This window comes from Nomascus leucogenys, chromosome 8 (assembly GCF_006542625.1).
Source record: "Nomascus leucogenys isolate Asia chromosome 8, Asia_NLE_v1, whole genome shotgun sequence".
Lineage (NCBI taxonomy): Eukaryota > Metazoa > Chordata > Mammalia > Primates > Hylobatidae > Nomascus > Nomascus leucogenys.
The window spans coordinates 33,548,349-33,567,612 of record NC_044388.1 but is presented as its reverse complement, the minus strand read 5'-3'; the positions used below and the strand labels follow the sequence as shown (position 1 = coordinate 33,567,612).

Below are 19,264 nucleotides of genomic sequence, written 5' to 3'. Positions count from 1 at the left end.
ACATAAACCTCAAATAAATTAAAATTATATTAAAAATCCATGCAATAAATACCTTAAACTCAATACTTCCTCATTTATATTTTACTATTAACTTGAGGTTACCTATATCTACTGTTGATGTTGAAATTACTATGCAATGGTGTACAACTGTGTATCTCTTCCCAAATCCGTGTTCAGTGACTCATGTTGATAACTTCAAATCAGCTGAGGTAAGAGTATTTATACCATAGAAATCAGCAAATACTACAAGACAGGGCACATGTTAACTACTATATGTTGCAATTTGCTATAATGAACAAATGAATAGGTGAGGTGCCCAGTTAAACTGATTAACTGATTAACATATTTCATTACCTACAATATAATCTGTTGAGTGAAATAATGATAAAACTTTTTTGTAACACAGAATAAATGTGCTAATTATCTTATAGCAAAGTACTTAAGAGTTGGTGAACTTAAAAAAATGAATTGTACTTTTTTTTTTTTTTTTAAACAAAAAGGTGATCCAGGCTGGGCATGGTGGCTCATGCCTGTAACCCCAACGCTTTGTTTGGGAGGCCAAGGTGGGTGAAATGCTTGAGCCCAGGAGTTCAAGGCCAACCTGGGCAACATAGGGAGAACACCCCATAGCTACAAAAAAATAAAAAATTAGCCAGATGTAGTGGCATGTGCCCGTACTGCCTGCTACTCAGGAGGCTGAGGTGAGAAGATCACTTGAGCCTGGGAATTCCAGGCTGCACTGAGCCATGGTTGTGCCACTGCAATCCAGCCTGGGTGACAGAGTGAGATTCCTTCTCAAAAAAAAAAAGAGTAATAAATAAAATAAAAAATAATACACTTTTTAAAAAAGGTAATTCAAATTTATTGACCCTTTAAATGGCCAGTGACTGTCCTTAGTATGCTGATGAGAATATATTAACACATGTCTTGAAAGAAATGACATTTTAACAATAAGAACTGCCTTTTAATAATAATTTTTAAAAAACTGATGAAAGCATTATCAGAATAACTGTTCAGAGCTATTTCCATCAGTATGTGGTTTTGCTGTCAAAAATGATTTATGTTGTCCAGGCGCGGTGGCTCACGCCTATAATCCCAGCACTTTGGGAGGCCGAGGCGGGTGGATCACTTGAGGTCAGGAGTTCGAGACCAGCCTGGCCAACAGGGTGAAACCCCGTCTCTACTAAAAATACAAACATTAGCCGGGCATGGTGGCACATGCCTGTAATCCCAGCTATTGGGGAGGCTGAGGCAGAAGAATTGCTTGAACCCAGGAGGCAGAGACAGTAGTGAGCCAAGATTGCACTACTGCACTCCAGCCTGGACAAAGAAGCGAGAAGACTCCATCTCAAAAAGTAAAGAAAAAAAAAAAAGTTTAATTTAGAAACAGACCTGACTTGCTATAACACAGTATCCAATCAAGATTTTCAAAAACAATAAAATATATTCAATCCTACTGCTTTCACTAAAATTTAAGAATTTAGTGATCACATTATTTTAAAATTTTGTTTCATCGTTATTTCAACCTTTAAAAAATATCTATCAGTAATATACGCATGCATAAAATTTATAAGTAAATATACATATATATTAGGTACAGGTCTAAAAAGTGTTATTGACAGGCACTTATGGTTTAAAAAAAAAAAAAAAAACTTGACAGCTGTTGATTAGAGAGGACCAATCTAACTGCTTTCCTGGACCAAGCAAGTAAGACAAATGAGTGACATTTTAAAGAAATGGGTGTAGGCAGGGTGCTGTGGCTCATGCCTGTAATCCCAACACTTTGGGAGGCCAAAGCAGACGGATCATGAGGTCAGGAGTTCAAGACCAGCCTGACCAACATGGTGAAACCCCATCTCTACTAAAAATACAAAAATTAGCCAGGTATAGTGGCATGCTCTTGTAATCCCAGCTACTCGGGAGGCTGAGGCAGGAGAACTGCCTAAACCTAGGAGGTGGAGGTTGCAGGGAGCCGAGATGGTGCCACTGCACTCCAGCCTGGGCCACATAGCAAAACTCAATCTCAAAAAAATAAAAAAAGAAATAGGTGTAAGAAAAACGAGGAGCCACAGGCAGGTGAGTGCATGAAGGCCCCATCATGGGCCCCAACTACAGAAGCAGCTGCCATGAAGCCCCAGCCAGGGCCTTACAGGACCTGATCTTCATTTGTATTGCAGCTCAGGTCTTTTTGTGAAATCTTGTGATTTTTAGAAGTTGTCAGTGCACAGGACAACACTAGAGGGCCCAAAAATCTCTCTGTAAGTCAACTGAGGCTTGGGCGCTGCTAATCTGTAATCTTCTTTATAGATTTTCACACAGGAAAAATACTAAATTTCATTAAATAAATGATTTCTTGAAAGTAGAAGTACCTGACCATTCATGGTTTTAAAGAACAATCTGAATCTGGGAAGGCAATTCAGAAGATAAGTACATCTTCAACGTATGAGTAGACACTGCTAAGATCAGTGGCTCCTTCTTAGCTGAGCAAGTGTGAAAATCTTGGCCAGCTGCTGTCACCCTAATCCTCTGACTCTACTTGCAATCCCCAGCCCAAACAAGGCCCACTGAAGGAAAGGAAGTCCTGAGGTGAAGTGCAAGAATGGGATGAGTGTATCAACTTCACACATTAAGTTTTTAAAAGAAAAAGAACAGCTGAAAGTTTAATAACTGCTTAGGCTGGTTCAAAATGTCCCTATATGTCAGGCACGGTGCCTCACATCTGTAATCCCAACACTTTGGGAGGCTAATGCGGGCAGATCGCTAGAGTCCAGGAGTTCGAGACCAGCCTGAGCAACATGGCAAAACTGCATCTCTACAAAAAATACCAAAAAAAATTAGCCAGGTGTGGTGATGTGTGCCTGTAGTCCCAGCTACCCAGGAGACAGAGGCAGGAGGGTCACCTGGGCCCAAGAGGTGGAGGCTACAATGAATGAGCTGAGACCCCACCATTACACTCCAATCTGGGCGACAGTGAGACCCTGTCTTAAAAAATTAAAAAAGTCCCTATAAAAATGAATTTTATTGTTCTATTTGAGGTGACTGGCAAGATGCCACCATCTGAGATGGGAGATATATAAGGGAGAAAAGACTTCAAGGAGCTAGGGAGAGACAGTGAGCTTTCCTGGGAAAAGTTTACCTGAAGTGTCTGAGGGACAAACGGGAGATATGCTGGAAACAATGAAATATACAAACACAGACCTCAGCAAGAAAGGCCAAGGCTGGAATACAGATGAGGAAATCACCAGCCTGCAGATGCTAAGAAAAGCCTCAAAACCTTGTGTGTGAGAGAGAACACCTAGGGAAAATAAGAAGAGCAACAGAGGCTAGACCCCAGGACACTTCACCATCCACGCAGAGAGTGGTGGGAGGGTCTTCCGTGAGGACAGTGAAGGCGCCAGAACCATGGATGGCATGGACGCAGACAAAGAGAAGGAGGCAGGTGCCACCATCTTTGGTGACTGTCAGGGTACGATGAAAAGGCTGGTTGATGGCAGCAAGACAGACGACGGGAGCTGCAAATGAGACTTTATGTGACAGCTGGGAGGGAAGTGTCATTGGTAAGCAATGAAAATGTTCCCTACACCTGCCCTGTGCCAAAGCACAGATGTGGGGAAATGAGTGCCTCAAAGTCTACAGGAAAAGGCTAACGGGAGCACTGTCCTCAGAGAAGACTCAGGGCACAGAAGAGGTGCTCTGTGTGGTGGGCAGTGGGAGTAATGCCAGGGCAATCTTAGAACAGGGATTCCTCAGGGCCCGGGAAGACCTCAGGAGGGAGGTAGAGAGTGGCACTCACGGACACAGATGGCAAACCACATACAGCACTGTAAACTTTCTAGAAGCCACATCGTCAAAAAGTAAAAAGAGACAGTAAAAATCAATAATTGTATTTAACCCAGTAATCCAAAACTAACTGCATTTCAAGATGCAATCAACATAAACAATTACTGAGCTATCTGACACCCTTTGTAACAAGTTTTTGAAAGCTGTTGTGCACTTTACACTTAACAGCACGTCTCCATTCTGACCAGTCATGCAGTGTTGAAACTGGAAGGTATTTGAGGTGCCATTTAGCCCAGTGCCCTCAGTTTTACAAAGGGAGAGCCAACGCCCAAAGATAAAGTGGTTTCCAAATGGCCTATGTGCAACTGTATAGGCAGCCCTCTCATCTTGACTTTTTATCCCAGCATTGCTCTAAGCATCTTGATCACTGTCTCTAAAAATAGAAAAAACTCACTTCTAGCACAAAAGAAACATGTAAGAAGCGTTAGGAGAGCTAAGCTGAGGGCAGCATTCCACTACCACACAAAAGTGAAACTCTCACCAAGTCAATGCCATTATTACCAGCTTTTTCTTACCTTGTGAAAGAAGGCAGCACCTGTCAGCACCATGGACAGCTCACAGGAGTAGTTGGAGTTGTAGAGCCAGGACTGATGGGGGATGTCCCATGCGTGGTAACGGCCAGGGAAGCCCACGATGCGGTCCCGAGCTTCTCTCCACACCCTTGAAAAAACACAAGTGCATACACAGACCTGAGTACAGAGCTCTAGGGTCATCAGAAGTGTTCACAGTTATTGCCTTCACCTTACAAGCTCTGGCCTTTAGGCTTTTACTTCTCGTATCCTTTCAAAATAAAACAAAATCAACAACAAGCCAAACAGGATAAAAGCAAATAAGGTACCATATTCAGCTTCCTTAATAAGCACCTGCACATTGTCCCTCTAGCAGTCAGCATCCTCCAGCCCTTCCAGAAAGAATAAGCCGTAAGTTTGGAAAGGGGATCTCCAGAATGGGGTATGTACAATAATCTACTAAGGAGGGCCCCAGAATGGGGTATATACAATAATCTACTAAGAAGCAGAAAGATGATATCAATTTCAATTCTTTTTTTAGCTTATTTAATTTTCAAGAAAGGGCCGGGCGGGGTGGCTCATGCCTGTAACCTCAGCACTTGGGAGGCCAACACAGGAGGATTGCTTGAAGCAAGGAGTTGGAGACCAGCCTGGGCAACATAGCAAGATCCTGTCTCTACAAAAAAAAATTGTTTGTAATTAGGTGGGTATGGTGGAGCACACCTGTACTACCAGCTACTTGGGAGGCTGAGGTGGAAGGACTGCCTGAGCCTAGGAGTTCAAGGCTGCAGTGAGCTATGATTGCACCACCTCCCTTGGCCTGAGCAACAGAGCAAGATCTGGCTCTAAAAATGAATGAATGAACAAGCATTTTCTAAGAAAGGCTTTGTTTTTAATAAGCACGACATATTAGTTCAGTAGGACATGTATGTAATTTACATATATTGCACACTTTTCTTTCACAGAGAAGGAACATAATAAAAAGGTTTAGAAAGCACTGGTTTAACCACAGAAGACTACTGAACTGCACCACTCCTAATTCCAAATTTGAGCAGGGCTGAGGGAGAAACACGTATCATGAGAAGTGGCCTACAGAACCATACAACTGAAAGGTTTCATTAAATGGAAGAAATAAATGGAGAATTCAGTATGTTTCAGTAGAAACTTTTATATCATCTCCAAATTTATGGGTAAAGTAGAACAAATAAAATTGGTCCCCATTTTCACAGGATAAATTGGAGAACTGAAAGCGTTTAAGCTCCACAGAACCTGACAGGCCTGCAGAAGGGCTGCCAGAGATTTAAACTGCCTGCAAACTCCCTCATCACTTACATGGAATTTCAGTTCCTAAGACACAGAAGATTTTATTTCAAAAGAGTTCCTCTCCTAGTAAGTCTGGAAGCATCTAATCTAATCCAAAAGATGAGAAATCACAACTTCTATCACAATGTAACAGCCTTCTAGGTGGGTTTTTTTAGACAACTGTTTTTTTTTTTAATTGTGGCAAAACAAACATAAAATGTACCATCTTAATCATTTTTAAATGTATGGTTCAGTGGCATTACAGACATTAACAGTGTCGTGCAACCATCCCCGCCATCCATCTCCAGAACTCTTTCATCTTCCCAAACGGAAACTCTCTCCCCATTAAACACTAATCCCCACTCCCACCTTCCCGCAGCCCGGCAGCCCCTAATTCTACTCTCCGTCTCTATGAATGACTACCTAGGGACCTCACATAATGGAACCACAGTATTTATCCCTCTGTGTTGTTTGCACTTCTGTTACAAATAATGCTACTCTGGCCATTCGTGTATTCCTTTCTGTATGGACACATGCTCTCAAGTCTTGGTATACCTTTTCTATCTGTCCCTTATGATTGATTCTATCTGCCTCTTTCTTGGCTACCTAAGTTGAAGTGAGTCAAAATCTATCTTTGCCAGAAGAAAGAATTCTTAGACTTACCCTTTCCTTTGAACTTAGGTCTGTTTCACTCCCATTAAGGTGAAATAAGCAAATTGGGGAGATTAATAAGAGAAAGGTTTTGGATCAAAGGATGCCCAAACACATGAGAAAAGGGTCAGGGTAGGAAAAGGTTAGGATGTATAGACAGCGATGATAATTCACCAGCTCCATTACCAGAGGCTAAAAATCTCAAACATGAATGACAGCTAAGAGACACATGAAAAGGCTTCCCATCATTCTCTCACCACCTGCAAATCTTCTGGAAAATAGCACGGGCAAGGTAACAAGTCCCTAAATCAGGGGCTTGGAAGCTATGTTAATGCCAGCTATGTTAATAAGCTTCAAACTCCTTAAAGCTGGGCTCCTTATCAAAATCATTCTTGGATCTAAGGGTTGGCAGTCCTCCTGTTAACACCCCATGACTATGCTCACCACACCAGTCCTTTGGCACGCTCCAAACTGCATCACGCTGCAGCATAAACACACTCCCTACTGCCCGCCCCCCACCACTACCACCTGCAGCAGCAAAGATCATGCCTGGAGTTACCGCATGGCTTCTTTCCTTTCATAAAAACAAGTGGAGAGAGTCAGTTACTTATTATCGTGTAAAAAAAAAATACACCTCGGTTTACCAGGATTTTTTTTTAATCACAGCTATCAACAGACTTGCTTCAATAATACACTAAGCAAGAGGTCAAAGGAAATGTGAGAGGCTGGGTGGGGGAGAATAAGAACAGATGTTCTAATTTTTCAGAAATGTGTCAAATCATTCTTTACAGATGGATTTAAGACAGATGAGCAAAAAAGCCACTGCTCCTTTCATCTGAGCATCTGCTCTTACAAGCCTAAGCCAAAGGCAGCCCCAGAGCCAGGTAGGTCAGGTTAGGCCTTCAGTGAACAGAATAGAAGCACAGAGAAAGAACTCTCTATCCTGGATCCACACTTAATTTGAACTAGATCGCCAAAGAAATCTACTCCAGTGTTTTTTTTGTTTTGTTTTGCTTTGTTTTGTTTTAGCTGTTGCCCAGGCTAGAAGTGGCATGATCTTGGCTCACTGCAACCTCCGCCTCCCGGCTTCAAGCAATTCTCCTGTCTCAGCCTCCTGAGTAGCTGGGATTACAGGCACGCGCCAACACGCCTCGCTGATTTTTATATTTTTAGTAAAGGCAGGGTTTTGCCATGTTGGCCAGGCTGGTCTCAAACTCCTGACCTCAGGTGATCCACCCGCCTTGGCCTCCCAAAATGCTGGGATTACAGGCGTAAGCCACTACACCCAGCCTCCAGTGGTTTTCAAATGATGTGGGGAAGAACTAATTTTTTCCCCAAAATTATTATAGATTCATACTTTGGTAAAATACAACAAAAATGAACTGCCTGGTTTCTTAAATATGACATCCAAAGCACAAGCAACCAAAGAAAACGGACCATTGAACTTCAAAACACGAACCCTGTGCTTGAAATAATACCATCAAGAAAGCAAGAAAATAACCCATGGAATGGGAGAAAATTGTGCAACTCCGATCTCTGATAAGGGACTTGCATCTAGAATATATAAAGAACTCCTATAACATGATAATAAAAAGACAATCCTGGCCTGGTGCGGTGGCTCACGCCTGTAATCCCAGCACTTTGGGAGGCCGAGGTGGGCAGATCACCTGAGGTCAGGAGTTCGAGACCAGCCTGACCAACACGGTGAAACCCCGTCTCTACTAAAAATACAAACATTAGCAAGGCACGGTGGCAGGCGCCTGTAGTCCCAGCTACTCTGGAGGCCGAGGCAGGAGAATGGCGTGAACCCGGGAGGTTGAGCTTGCAGTGAGCCGAGATCACGCCACTGCACTCCAGCCTGGGTAACAGAGCGAGACTCTGTCTCAGGAAAAAAATAAATAAATAAATAAATAACAATCCAAACAAAAATGGGCAAAGAATGTGAAAAGCCGTTTCTCCAAAGAAGGTATACAAAGGCTAACTGATCAATAAGCGCATGAAAAGATGCTCAACATCGTTGAGAGAAATGCAAATCACAACTGTATGGCCGGGTGCTGTGGCTCATGCCTGTAATCCCAGCACCTGGGAGGCTTGCTCAAGGCCAGGAGTTTCAGACCAGCTTGAACAATAAAGTGAGACCCCATCTCTACAAAAAAAAAATGTAAAGATTAGCCAGGTGTGGTGATGTGAGCCTGTAGTCCCAGCTACTCAGGAGGATCACTTGAGCCCAGGAGTTCAAGGTTACCACATGCTAAGATTGCACCACTGCACTCCAGCCTCAGCAACAGTGTGAGACCCCATCTCTGTGTGTGTGTATACACACACACACACACACAGACACACACACACACACACACATATAAAGTTAGTTGTCACTTTACAATGACTAGGGCGGCTATAAATTTTGAAAATGGAAAATAACAAGCGTTGACGAGGATGTGAAGAAACTAGAACCTTCATACACTGCTGGTGAGAATGCAATATGGGGCTGCCACCGTGAAAAACAGCCTGACAGGCTCAAAATGTTAAAGCAGCTATCATAATCCACCCACATTACTCTTAGGTATACACTCAAGAGGAATGACATGTTCATACAAAAACTTGCACATGAAGGTTCACAGCATTACTCACAATAGCCAAGAAATAGAAATGACCCAAATATCCATCAACAGAAAATGAATGAAGAACTGGTACTTGGGCTGGGCACCGTGGCTCACGCCTGTAATCGCAGCACTTTGGGAGGCCGAGGCGGGCAGGTTGCCTGAGCTCAGGAGTTCAAGACCAACCTGGGCAACATGGTGAAACCTCATATCTACTAAAATACAAAAAATAAAATTAGCTTGGCATGGTGGTGGTCCATACCTGTAATCCCAGCTACTCGGGAGGCTGATGTGAGAGAATTGCTTGAACCCGGGAGGCAGAGGTTGCAATGAGCTGAGATCAAGCCACTGCACTCCAGCTGGGCAACAGAGTGAGACTCCATCTCAAAAAAAAAAAAAAAAAAAAAAAAAAAAGAACTGGTACCTGCTACAAGATGGATGAACCTTGAAATCATGTTCAGTGAAAGAAGAGAGTCACGAACGGCCATGCATGGTTCTGTTTCTAGAAAATGTCTAGAATAGGCAAATATATAGAGACGCAAAGATTGAGTGGCTACCTAGGACTGAGGGGTTTGGAGAAAAATTGGGAGTGGCTGTTAATATGTACAGGGTTTCTTTCAGTAGTGATGAAGATTTCTAAAATTAACCATGGTGATGTTTGCACAACTCTGAATATACTAAAACCACTGAATTGTACATTTAAATGAGTGAATTTTATGGTGTATGAATTATATTGAAGAAATGTTGCAAAAAAAAGAACTGCAAGAAAAATAATCATATACTTGGATTTCATAGTAAATGTCAAATTGCTTTACAAGTTTCTGAATGCTTACTCTCAATTTTTGTACTTACCTCACCATGAACAGGTAACAAACTGTCCCTAAACCAACATCCCAGTCCCTGACATACTTGGAGTAGCCTTCATCTACTCCATCCTCTTCCCTGCAGTGACCCTCAAGTGGGATCCTTCAGCAATTCCTAAGACTCAAGAAGGCAGGAGAGTTGAAGGCCGGGTGAAGGTTGGGAGTGTGACAAACCTGCGTTTGAACCCAGAGCTCTGCTGCCACTTTCTAGCTTCTACGTGGTTCTGTTCTCTTCTATCTCAATTTACTCCTATATGAAATGGAGACAGCTACAATTTATGTCATCAAATTTTAGAAGGATGAATGAGATAAGACAAAGTCCTAGGCTAGTCCCTGGCACACAGTACGGGTTCAACATATGTTTAGCATCATCATCGTCGTCATCATTACCACCACCTCCTTTTCCTCCTCCCCTTCTTTTTCCTTTTAAATCATTGCTTCTGACACCCTCCTTCCCCCAAATCTTTCTGGGTCCAGGATCCTGGCACTGTTCCGTTGCTCCAACACACAGCAACGTGTCACTTCTGCATGCCTGGGCGTTATTTCCCATTCCTCTAAAAACAAAACCTTCCTGTTTCCTTTAGAAAACTACCCTACCTGTTGCCTCTACTCTATGCCCATGTGGTTTGGATTTAAGGATGATACACCTGCAGCACCAGGAGCAGGCAGGTAACCAGGGTCTGGCCAATCAAAGAATTCCACCCTCCTGGCCACAGAGGAAAGGCCTGTGAGAACAGAGCGGAGCCTACAGATGAAGAGAGATAGACTCCTCCAACGCCATCTAGGAGCCTGCATCCAGCCACATCCTACATCAGCCCTGACTACCTGCAAGGGGTTCTCAGTTACCATCAGCCAAGAAATTCATTTTGCTGCCTAATCCAGGTTTTCTGTCACTTGCAACCTAAAGTTTTGATTGGAAATTAGTCTCTCACCGGAACCCAAACATGATTTCGTCATGGCGGAGGTGAGCATCGTCATCGATGGACAGGATGGCCTCTGTCTCAATTTCATTCCAGGGTAAGAATCGGTTGTTCAAACTGTTCTTCTCAGTACGGACCACCTGTGATAAGGAAGGAAAAACATTAAAAATGAAGGCTGTGTTATGGAAGGCCAAACAAAATCTGTATTTAGGTCCAAGGAGACCATGGCTGGACTTACTGAATAATTTTGCCTGATGTCCGTGCTTGTAAAATCTAGCATATGCCTTTCAGGAATAAAAGCTGCCTTATACTTCAACAAACGTATATGGATTTACCTTTTAAGCTCCATTCATTTGTTAGCTAATTTTCTTGTGAATCAAGCAAAAGCTGAGGATTATTTTACACACACAATAAACACGATGTAGGGAAATTAAAAACAACTCTCCCAAGAGAACACAAGGTGGCAGAGTGGATCTGAGATTCCAGTGGCTATGGAATTCCCAGCATGCTCGTAAATTTTAAAACCTAACTCAGAAACCTCATGAGTCTGTCACTTCTGACTCCAAATTCTAATGCTTTTTTGGGATATAAACCCCAAAAAAGAGCACAGCCCATCTGGTTGAGATTAATTACTTCACCTTTGCAATTCCTACCTACAATGCTGACTACTCGTACACAAACTTTTTCTTTCTTTTCAAGGTGTCATATACTCAGTACAACAGTTTCTGCGTCTTCAGCAAATCCCAATTCAAAACACATCTAAGTGATTCAACATATATGCAAAGCAGTATTTCCTTCATAAAACAGAAACTGGTGCTTCAAAGAGTACAACTACATAATAAAACAATTTTTATTTAACCATATCTAAGTATAGTTTACCTACAAAGTGGGTGGGTAGCTGTGTTATTCACTTTGCCACCTAATACTCATATAAATGATGACCACAGCCAGTACTTGGATGGCTCATTTTATTCTTAGAGTGTCTTTGTCTAATTAGTCCAACCAAAGGGGAACCATTATTTTGTTCTCAAACCCCAAAAACAAAGAGCATCTCGTGAAGAACAATCTTTTTAGAATGCCACGAAAAATCACCTTACTTCCAACAGACTGTTTTACTTGTACTGAGGACAACCTCTACCTGGCATTATGAATTAATTGCATCCGAGGACTTAAATTTATGAATGGTTTCCAAGGAGCTCTGTGACCTACTAGCATGTCTCTTCAGCTTCAAATACCTTCTCTTCCATCCTCCCCCTGGAGGTCCAGTTCAGACGCCTCTTGCCACATCCTCCTTGCCAGGAGAATCATTTATTCTATGTTCTTAATGTAGAGCCCTCATACTTCAATTAATTCATTCTAGCACACTTAAAATCCAATTAATTCAGAGCTAGAAGGGCTTTGGAAACTATAGCGTCTAACTCTCACTTTACACATGCAGAAACTGAGGCCCAGAGTGATGTCATACAACTGGCAAGTTGCAAGAGCCAAAACTCTAATTCATACCTTTAAAAAAAAAAAGTGAGTTCTTGAAGTCTCATCACTATGTTCCCCCCAGGCTGGTTTGGAACTCCTGAGCTCAAGTGATCCTCTCATCTCGGCTCCAAAAGTGCAAGGATTACAGGCATGAGCCACCACACCCGGTCCTAACTCATACTTTGATTCCAAACCCAGTCCTTTTCCTGCTAAACTTCTGTTAACTTTATAAACTTCCTCAAACCAAAGCCACCATAGAAAACGCTTTTTTTTTTTTTTTTTTTTTTTTGAGATGGAGTCTTATTCTGTCACCCAGGCTGGAGTGCAGTGGCGCAATCTTGGCTCACTGCAGCCTCCGCCCTCTGAGTTCAAGCGATTCTCCTGCGTCAGCCTCTCGAGTAGGTGGGATTACAGGTGCCTGCCACCGTGCCCGGCTATTTTTTTGTATTTTTAGTAGAGACGGGGTTTCACCATCTTGGCCAGGCTGGTCTTGAACTCCTGACCTCATAATCTGCCCACCTCGGCCTCCCAAAGTGCTGGGACTACAGGCACAAGCCACCGCACTCAGCCTCTTTTTTTTTTTTTTTTTTTTTTGAGATAGAGTCTCACTGTGGCCCAGACTGGAGTGCAGTGGTGCGATCTCAGCTCACTACAACTTCCACCTGCCAGGCTCAAGTGATCCTCCTGCCTCAGCCTCCCAAGTAGCTGGAACTACAAGCAGATACCACCATGCCTGGCTAATTTTTGTATCTTTGTAGATAGAGATGGAGTTTCACCATATTGCCTAGGTTGGTCTCGAACAAATGATCTCATGGCATCTGCCTGCCTCAGCCTCTCAAAGTGCTGGGATTACAGGCATGAGTCACCACACCTGGCCTGAAAATGCATTATTAATCTGTGTACCATCAAGGAAAAACAATGTTGCCAATTAAGAAGGCATGTGAAATTGATGATCCCTTGTTTACTTGATTACAGAACTTAAATTTTTTTTTCTTTTAAGAGATGGAGTCTTGAGTTGTCACCTAGGCTGGAGTGCAATGGTGCTATCATAGCTCACTGCAGCCTAGAACTCCTTAGCTCAAGTGATTGATCCTCTTGCCTCAGCTTCCCAAGTAGCTGGGACCTACAGGCATGCACCACAATACTTGGGTAATTTCAAAAAAAACTTGTAGAGACACGATCTGGCTATGTAGCCTAGACTGGCCTCAAACTTCTGGTCTCAAGCATTCTCCCTCCCTCAGCCTTCCAAGAAAAGTGACTGGATTACAAGTGAGAGCCAACACTCTTGGCCAGAGCTTTCTTTAGGACTTCACCTCAGCCCCAGAGGAGTTCCTGCCCAACTCAAGACAAAGAAGGATCTGTAACAGATTCGCCACCACAGTTAACAGATGTCCAAGCCGAGCAACAGACCGAGAAATCCACCTTGCCCTGCAGCATGTCTGACCAGCATAAATATCCCCAAGTGTGCAGCCCAGGGTATCCTAAGCTCAGACTCCACAATGACAAAACGAAGGACCGAGTGAGGCCTAGGTCAGACGAGAGAGCGGCAAGGAGAGGAGATGCCAAGTGCTCACCTTAGCAGCTGTCGGTTCCACTTGCCAAAGGGCAGGAGGGTGGCAAGAAGGGGCCGGACTTGAATGGCAAGCTCAGCAACGGTAAGAGGCCATCCATTGTAAGACATATCTCAATTTCAGAGATGGCAAAATGTAAAATAAGGTCCGCCTTGGAAACGACGGCATATGGTGGCTGTTCACAAACTCCCTCAACAAACTCCCCTCGAACATTCAAGTTTACCTAACACACCTAGCGTTCACTCAGTACACATCTGATTCTGCCAATTCAGCCAAACACAGTTCCCCCTCACACAGCTTAAAATGAAGAAAAACCACTTCAGTTCTTGAATATTGGCTTGTAGATTATCAGTTTTGTGGGTTAACCTTCAGGTGGATTATCTATGGCACAATTAGTAAACCAGGAATATAGCAAGGAGCTTCAGAGTTCAAAGTGTGAGGCGAAGACCAGCAGCACACACCACCGGGGCCTGCAGGGGTGCAGGCACACCCCAAGCCCACTGAGTCAGAATCTGCATTTTAACATGCCCCTGGGGGATTCCTGTGCACATCAAATGGGGAGAAGCACTGGTACAGAGGGAGAAGGCATGGCTTTGGAGCCAATCAGAAAAGCTTGGGTTCAAATTCCAACTCCTCCTCTTACTAGACGTGTGAGTGTCAGCACCCTCTCTGCTAAATCAACATAGCACCACGCTGTTTGCAAAATCTGAAGTTACTTATCTGCCAAACTTGACAAGCCTATAAACAACCTAACTCTGCACCTGAAAATGAAAAACTACAATGATTCGATATCTAGATCATATCCAAAATTATCTAATTTACAAACAACCAAATCAAGAGAAACTACTTGTGCTTTAGAAGACTTAGGTGGGGTCATGGAGCTGGAGGTCAAATATCAAAAGTGTTTTGGCCTAGATTTCACACTAGTTTTTTTTAGTAAGTTTATTAAAGTCCATTACTTAGATATCAAGAAGCAACAAGAGAACAACTACTGAGGACTCCAGGAACACAGGGCGCCTGCCACCTCTGCTCACCCTCTGAGCACAACTGCTCTGGGCTGGATGACAACAGCTGTTCAGGTATAGCAAACTGCATTTTGACAATCAGAACAGCAATCAGAATAAAAGGGCCAGGCATGGTGGTTCACACCTGTAATCCCAGCACTTTGGGAGGCCAAGGCGGTCGGATCACCTGAGGTCAGGAGTTCAAGACCAGCCTGGCCAATATGGCGAAACCCCATCTCTACTAAAAATAATTTTTTAAAAATCTAGCCAGGCATGGGGGAGGGCACCTGTAATCCCGGTTACTCAGGAGGCTGAGGCAGGAGAATTGCTTGAACCCAGGAAGTGGAGGTTACAGTGAGCCAAGATTGCACCACTGCACTCCACGCTGGGCAACAGAGTGAGACTCCATCTCAAAAAAAAAAAAAAAAAAAAAAGAAAAGCTGTTAAAGATTCACAGAAACACAACACCAAGCACTACAGTTTATTTGTGGTTAGCTGACAAAAGTAACTGCAGTCAGTAAGTCAGCTTTAAGAATTCGGAGCAGTGGTTCTCAACCAGGAATGATTTTGCCCCGGGCTACGTGTGGCAATGTCTGAAGGGATTTTTGGTTGTCACAACTGGAGAAAAGGGTGCGCTACTTGCATCTAGTATCTAGTGGGCAGAAGCCAGGGATGCTGCCAGATCCTATAGTGCACAAGACAGCCCCCACAACAGAGAATTATCTGACCCAAAACGTCACTGTGCCACTGCTGAAACACCCTGATTTAGAGTCAACCTGCAGGAGACAGTAAACCAAACAGCACTTGGAAGACTAACTATAGTTCATTACCTAAGACGTTTCCCTTTTCCCCATAACCACAAAAAGATTTCTGTCTTCACAAACTTTGCAAACACCAACTAAACTTAATGGGTGGAAGAGTAAAAGTTTTCTTCTAACAGTTTTGCTTCAAAGCTGCAGTGCTTAATGGCTAAACAAAAGCTCAGCAAACCAACTATTATCCATTCTGGCACCAAAATCAGAAGAACAGAAAGGCTCAAACATTTCTAAATGCAGGCCGGGCGCGGTGGCTCATGCCTGTAATCCCAGCACTTTAAGAGGCTGAGGCAGGCGGATCACAAGGTCAAGAGATCCAGACCATCCTGGCCAACATGGTGAAACCCAGTCTCTACTAAAAATACAAAAATTAGCCGGGCGTGGTGGTGTGCACCTATAATCCCAGCTACTCAGGAGGCTGAGGCAGGAGAATTGCTTGAGCCCCGGAGGCAGAGGCTGCAGTGAGCCGAGATTGTGCCACTGCACTGTGGCCTGGGTGAGAGAGCGAGACTCCATCTCGGGAAAAAAAAAAAAAAAAAAAAAAAATTTTCTAAATGCAGACTCACAGATCAGCACAGCCTCTAAGAATCTGAGAAAAGACAGATCGAACATAAAAGAAACAAGTCAACCAGAGGGACTGTGTCATGTTTAGGAAAGGTTCTCATTTTTGTTGATGTTGTTTTGTTTCAAATTAAACCAACACTCTTCCCTCAACCCCACAATACTGGCTATTTCTCCATGTTACTACAGCATATTGCTATTAGATGCCTTATGATTACACCTTAGTAACTTGCGAACAGGAAGACTCACTTTCAAGTGATTGCTTTAATTACTAGTATGACATTAATCAAAATGAATAGACCATAGTGCCTGGCAATATAGCAGATGTTCAACAAATGTTTTATAAATGAATGAATGGGCAGAAAATAGAACATAATTTAGCCCCGCCATTCTATTTACAGAATATGAAATAAAGACTTGAGAAGTTTCTAGATCAAAATTATAGGTAAACATTCAATATCTTTAATAATCTTAAAGAATGATAGAAAGGAATTAGGAAACCTCTTAGTATTTAGTGTAGTTTTCTATGGCAAAAAACCCATCTACCTCCATCAAGCCAGGAGCAATGCCCACTCTTTGCTTGGCTTGTCTCACACACAGGGCTCCCTGACAATGCCTTGCTAGCTCTTCTGCACAGTATCATTCACGGGACCCTTGACCTTCTCCCATCACAAAGGAAAAGGGACAGCAATCGTGGCCTAGAACCTGCCACCTATGAAATTTGGCCATTTAAATACACTTGAAATGCCCTTTTGCAGATTACATCCAGCCTAGCCAAGCCCGACAATCTCCATCCTCCAACAAAACATATATGCGTACATAATACATCCCTATAGCAAATCCATATCTGAGAATGAAACTTAACATCAAGCCATCACACAGGCAAGAAAGGAAACAGCAACTGACCTTAGTTCTCCATCATCCCCTTCCTCCAATTTAAAAGAGGAACCATCAGAGAACTCAGGAATCAGGAAAATGAGATCCAGGAAGAGGCAAACAGTCATGCCCACCTAACTCAGGAGGACCTAGGTAACAGAGCTTGAAGTGAGTGGGGAGGGAGGTGAGCGATGGGGAGGGAGGTGAGTGACAGAGAGAAGATGATAGAAAGAGGACTACATCATCATCATCATTATTATTATTATTGAGACGGAGTCTTGCCCTGTCACCCAGGCTAGAGTGCAGTGGCACGATCTCGGCTCACTGCAACCTCTGCCTCCCGGGTTCAAACGATTCTCCTGCCTCAGCCTCCCAAGTAGCTGGGATTACAGGTGTTGGCCACCTCACCCGGCTAATTTTTGTATTTTTTTTTCTTTTTTTTTTTTTTTTTTAAGCAGAGACAGGGTTTCACCATCTTGGCCAGGCTGGTTTCAAACTCCTGACCTCGTGATCCACCCATCTCGGCCTCCCAAAGTGCTGGGATTACAGGTATGAGCCACCACGCCCAGCTGAGGACTACATTATTTACGGGATTCATTCAATAAACATCAAGTGATGGGGCAGAAAGCAAGAAAATGCAAAGGAAGGAAAGAGAATAAGAAGGTAACAGTGCATTGGTTTTCCATTTATAACTTTACATAGGGATGTCATACAGTACAAACAAAACTGTACGTGTTTTAGATGAGACAAGTCTGTTTTAACTTATAAGAGAAAAAGTTGCCAATGATCCCAGTGCAAGTGCAGGTAAGAAAGCCTAGGTTAGCAGGTCAACAAATGAGAGAATGCAGATAAAGACCATCCACAGTGCCTAGCACACAGAAAATGCCCAAAAACTGTTAACAATTATTATAACACGATATTAGCAGTCTCTATTTTAATTTTCATACATTTTACATGTATATTTCATATTCTGTATGTATTTTAATTTTTATACATTTTCTATATTTTATACATATTTTTATTTAAAAAAACAAGTTTGTGCTTCTCCAAAAAATTTACACGTGGAAAAAAAGAAAAAAAATACATATCTATTGTCAGAAGTCCTAAGACCTGGGGCTGGTGATGGCTCACACCTGTAATCCCAGTACTTTGGGAGGCAGAAGTGGGCAGATCACCTGAGGTCAGGAGTTCAAGACCAGCCTGACCAACATGGCAAAACCCCGACTCTACTAAAAATACAAAAATTAGCCAGGTGTGGTGGTGTGCGCCTGTAGTCCCAGCTACAAAAGAGGCTGAGGTCCAAGAACCACTTAAACCCAGGAGGCGGAGACTGCACTGAGCCAAGATCACACCACTGTGCTCCAGCCTAGGAAACAGCGTGAGACTGTCTCAAAAAAAAAAAAAAAAAAAAAAAAAGTCCTGAGCCCTCGTTCTAATACAGGTATCAGTTAGTCAAGTGACCTGAAGCAACAGAATTCTTACAGTCTCAGATTCCTTACTTTGAATTAGTAAAAAGAGTACACATACACTAAGAGGGGAAGACATTACCTAAGAATCAATTTGCTGCAATTAGTAAATTATGCAACATGACTTTCCAGCAATTCCTTTAAACTTCTGTATTTCTTGCTATTCATTTTTGGTTTGGGGTAGCCTTGTTTTATATAATTTTCCTTTGCAGCCATACAGCCCATTCGCAAACAGAAACCCACAGCTATAGCCACCAAGTTATTAAGTAAAATGTGGTCAAAGAGAAAAACCACCCAGATGTGCCAACTCCTAGTGAAGTGCACCAGACCTTGCATAGTCTTGGACCTGGAGAAGCTGGACAAGGTTTTTCCTGCTGCCTTCACCTAGCCATCACAATTTTAGGAAATTATCATCTCATTCGTTCAAGGGATATTTTTAAAAGTAGAGTGGGCAGAGATAAAAAATACAGCTTACCAACACTTTAAGGAGTAAGCCCTGAGAACGATCTCCACTCTCTTGCCTGAGGTCTAGCCAGAAGCCAAGCCTCTTAGCCTGAGAGGCGGAGTCCCCAGCCAGAAAGTTCCTGACACCAAGAGCACACACTATAGATGCAGCTTCTCTTCCAGTCTTCCCTTTTCCCTAATAGACTACTGGGGAGAGGATGAAAATAACTCCTCTGGAATGATATTTATATTACCCAAAGAACTCTCCCTGTTCAATTTGAATATCAAGGGCTGGGAGAGAGGGAAAAGGGCATTGAAAAATAATCTTGTATCTCTCTTTTTTTTTTTTTTTTTTTTTTTAGATACAGG

The 19,264-nt window shown here is 42.9% G+C and overlaps 1 protein-coding gene across 4 annotated transcripts in view; it reads right to left on the bottom strand.

Annotated features, from left to right (window-relative positions):
- Positions 1-19,264, bottom strand: part of EXTL3 (exostosin like glycosyltransferase 3) — a 134,242-nt gene that overhangs the window by 11,789 nt on the left and 103,189 nt on the right. For all 4 annotated transcript variants that reach the window (XR_004031313.1, XR_004031312.1, XR_004031314.1 and 1 more), the window contains 2 exons: positions 10,698-10,825; positions 4,356-4,500 (listed from right to left, as the gene is read on the bottom strand). Coding sequence is in view for 1 of the 4 variants with exons in the window: in XM_030817034.1 (XP_030672894.1) it covers positions 4,356-4,500; positions 10,698-10,825 (273 nt within the window). In the remaining 3 variants the exon portion in view is untranslated. The remainder of the gene's footprint in view (positions 1-4,355; positions 4,501-10,697; positions 10,826-19,264) is intronic.